The 3,306-nt window shown below is 62.8% G+C and overlaps 1 protein-coding gene across 1 annotated transcript in view; it reads left to right on the top strand.

Annotated features, from left to right (window-relative positions):
• The first annotated feature begins 41 nt into the window (after positions 1–41).
• Positions 42–3,306, top strand: part of GRID1 (glutamate ionotropic receptor delta type subunit 1) — a 706,314-nt gene continuing 703,049 nt past the window's right edge. The window contains exons 1-2 of the mRNA XM_011355348.2: positions 42–214; positions 2,471–2,626. Coding sequence (XP_011353650.1) covers positions 136–214; positions 2,471–2,626 — 235 coding nt within the window. The 5' untranslated portion in view covers positions 42–135. The remainder of the gene's footprint in view (positions 215–2,470; positions 2,627–3,306) is intronic.

Raw genomic sequence — 3,306 nt, 5'->3', positions numbered from 1 at the left:
CGGGGGAAGACGCACGGGCGGGCTCAGCTCTCCCGGGGAGCAGCCCGGGACTGCACCCGGACGGGCGCCTCCCGGCTCCGTGCTGCCCTCGGCCTCGCCCCGGGCCCGGGCGGATGAGCCGCGCGCCCGGGGGACATGGAAGCGCTGACGCTGTGGCTTCTCCCCTGGATATGCCAGTGCGTGTCGGTGCGGGCCGACTCCATCATCCACATCGGTGAGCGCGGCGGGCGGCCAGACCGAGGCTGGGCGGGGGCCTCAGCAGCGCGATGGGTACCCGGTATCCAAACTTGGAGGTTCCTGGGTCCGAGGGGCTCGGCGGGCGGTGCTACCCCAGAGGGCCGCGCCGTGCCGGCGGGCGGAGGAGCCGTGCACGGGCCGCACCGCGCTCCCGCGGGCTCCTCGCCGCTCCCCGGGGCTCCAATCCGGGCGCGGGGCCCCACGGCCTCTGCCCACACTTAGGGCCGCAGCTGCGGGGAACCCAGGGCTGGACACGCGTTCAGATCTGCGCCCCAGGTGGGCCGTCGGCGGGCTCGGGCCAACCCTTCAGCGCAGCTCAGAGCAGCCGGGAGCAAGGGGCGGACACGGCCCGGGGTCTCGCCAAGTTGACAGGGCAGAATCAAAAGAGGCCCAACCATAACCGTGTGTGAATGTGGGTGGGTAAGTGTTGTCAGCGTGTGTCTCTGTGTGTGCGCCTGGCACCGTGTTGGTGTCACTGCGAGAGGGCATTGAGGTGTGCGGGGCCATTTGAGCCTGTGTTGGTGAGTGCACGACTGTCAGCCTGTTAGAGTGGACACAGTGTCCGCCTGTTTCGCTGGTGTGTGTCTGTGTATCTTTTGCTGTATGTGTGGATGTGTATCTGGTTGTAGCAACTGCAGTCCGGTCCTGGACAGTCCCAGAGTTTCCTGTGGTCCATGTCTTGGGGGCCGACAGACTTTCCGGGTGGTAGGAGCCAAGGAAAGAAAAGCGTGGGCGGGGTGGGGGGTGGTTCTGTGTGTGTGTGTGTGTGTGTGTGTGTGTGTGCGTGCGTGCGCGCGCGCGCCGAGCGAGTGTGCGCTGAGCGGGAAGAGATGGATGGAGGGAGAGAACCGGGAGAGAAGACGAGATAGAGAGATGAAGGGGGCGCGCGAAGGGGGAGTATGTCGGAGTTGATAGCAGCATGGGAGGAATCCCAGGAAGTTGGGTTAGGTTGGGGGCTAACAAGGGTTGATTTGTGGAGCCTCTCTGCAGTCTCTTTTCCGGAAGTTGGGGAAGACCAGTGAACGCAGAAACTGGAGGTTGGAAGGTGTGAGGAGGCAGGGATGATGGGACCCGAGGGACGGGAAGTGGTGGGTGGGGTAGGGAGGGGCTAGGCCTCAGTTTGGTGAGCTGCATCGCCGCCCGCCCCCGCCGGGGGTGGGGGTGGGGGTCAAAAGCTGCTTCGGGCTGGGGGTGGGGTGGGTGGTGGGGACTCGAGTCTCACGGTCAGCATTGCGGCTCTGGGTATAACGTGGAACTGGGGCCTCCCTCCTCCCTCCCAGTCACCAGCTCCGGGTATCATCCGGCCTAGCCTTGGGGATCCTAGGGGCCTGGCGAGATGGGTATGACTTCGGAATTGCCCAGGCTGCTGGGCCGGGATCTGGCGAGTCGGAAGCTCAGAGTGGACCAAGGCGGTGCTAAGCACGGAAACAGGCCAGCCAGGGGCCGCCGTGGAGGAGCCGTTGACGGTTCTAGAAGGCCCTTTCAAGAGCAGCTGTATCTGGCTCCTCAGCCCTGCTGGGTCAGAAAGCAAGGGGTCTAGAGGACAGTCTCCCCCACATCTCCCCCCAAAAAATACATGAAGGAAGACTAAGTCGGGGAATGGAGAGCAGAAGGTGGAGCCCAGGGCATCAGGCTAGGCGGTTTTGCCTGTGAGTGCCAGGCTGGGACTGAGATGCTGGTTATCCAAGGCCCCTGAGTAAAGAAGCCCTCTGTGGTAGTAAAGCCACCCTGGACCTGCTTGCTCAGCTCCACTCAAAGGGGGATGTGCAGGGCAGAAGGAATTCATCATTACATTTTGGGATTGGGGCAGGAGACACTGCCCTGTGGGAGAACTTTCTGGCTCTTGGGATGGGACTCATGGAACCATGTCGAGGCATTTGGGTGCTTCCTGAGGCTACCCCAGCTTGGCTCAGTCCATAGTTTGGGGCACGGCGGGGTCATGAGGTGGGTTGGTTGTATTGATTGTGAGACACGTGTGTGACCTGGTGGCAGCATGTGCGATGTGCATGTGTAACTCATGTCAACTGTGTGCACATGTGCACTGGGTGTGTGGGAAATATTCCTGTACTGGTTGACTGAGGAGAGCCTTAAACTATCCTGAAAGGCCAGTCTAGAACTTCCACCACCTGGCAACCAGAGGTCCTGACAGCACCATGACCAAAGTGGGGGTGGGGGCAGGGTGGGGAAGGAGAGCTTCTCTTTAGGCAGAGTCTTGACCCCTCCTCTCCTCCAGGTGCCATCTTTGAGGAGAACGCGGCCAAGGACGACAGGGTCTTCCAGTTGGCCGTTTCCGACCTGAGCCTCAACGATGATATCTTGCAGAGCGAGAAGATCACCTACTCCATCAAGGTCATCGAGGCCAACAACCCGTTTCAGGCCGTGCAGGAAGGTGAGTGGCCACGGCACCCAGGCAGCGCAGCAGTGGGTTACGAGCTTGGAGTTACGCAGCGGGGTTACGACCGGCTTGGCAGAGCGGAGCCTTTGTGCGTCTGGCAGCCGAGTTGCTACGCGTCAGGCGTGCGCTCTCCGCCTCCCACCAAAGCTGCGGCGCGGTGGAGTGCTCTGCGCTTGCGGGGCCAGGACAGAGAGCTTGCAAGCCGAGCTCCTGACGGGGCGTGTCGTGGGTTCGTGCGGCTCCTTTCCAGCTCCGTGGCGCGTGTATGAGTCTGGCGCTGGCCGCATAGGCGTGTGTGGCTCTGGGCCGTCTTTGTTTCTCGAGTGTGGGTGGGCGTGTCTGCGGGCCTGGTAGCTGTATAGGTGCACCTCCCCTGACCTCTGTGGGCCAGTGTCTTCGGATGCTGTTAACCGCGGCACGCCTGGCGCTGAAGCCCCTCCTGCTGTCCCTTCCTCACCGGGGCACAACCTGCTACGCGCCGCATTTCGCACCCTGATCCCCCTCAGTGCCTTGGCCCCGCGTTTCTCCGCCGCGCTACTCCTCCGGGTTTGGAGGAGCCGGTTTCTCGCGCTGTACCCGCGGCGGGCGGAGGCACCTGGACCGGAGGTGGGCGCTATTTGACCAGGAAAAGAGTGGAGTTGGGCCAGGCCTGGTTCCAGAGAAATCTTATCCTG

This window comes from Pteropus vampyrus, unplaced genomic scaffold (genome assembly GCF_000151845.1).
Source record: "Pteropus vampyrus isolate Shadow unplaced genomic scaffold, Pvam_2.0 Scaffold20, whole genome shotgun sequence".
Classification (NCBI taxonomy): domain Eukaryota; kingdom Metazoa; phylum Chordata; class Mammalia; order Chiroptera; family Pteropodidae; genus Pteropus; species Pteropus vampyrus.
The sequence above is the reverse complement of the archived record's forward strand: the minus strand, read 5'-3'. Positions and strand labels throughout refer to the sequence as shown.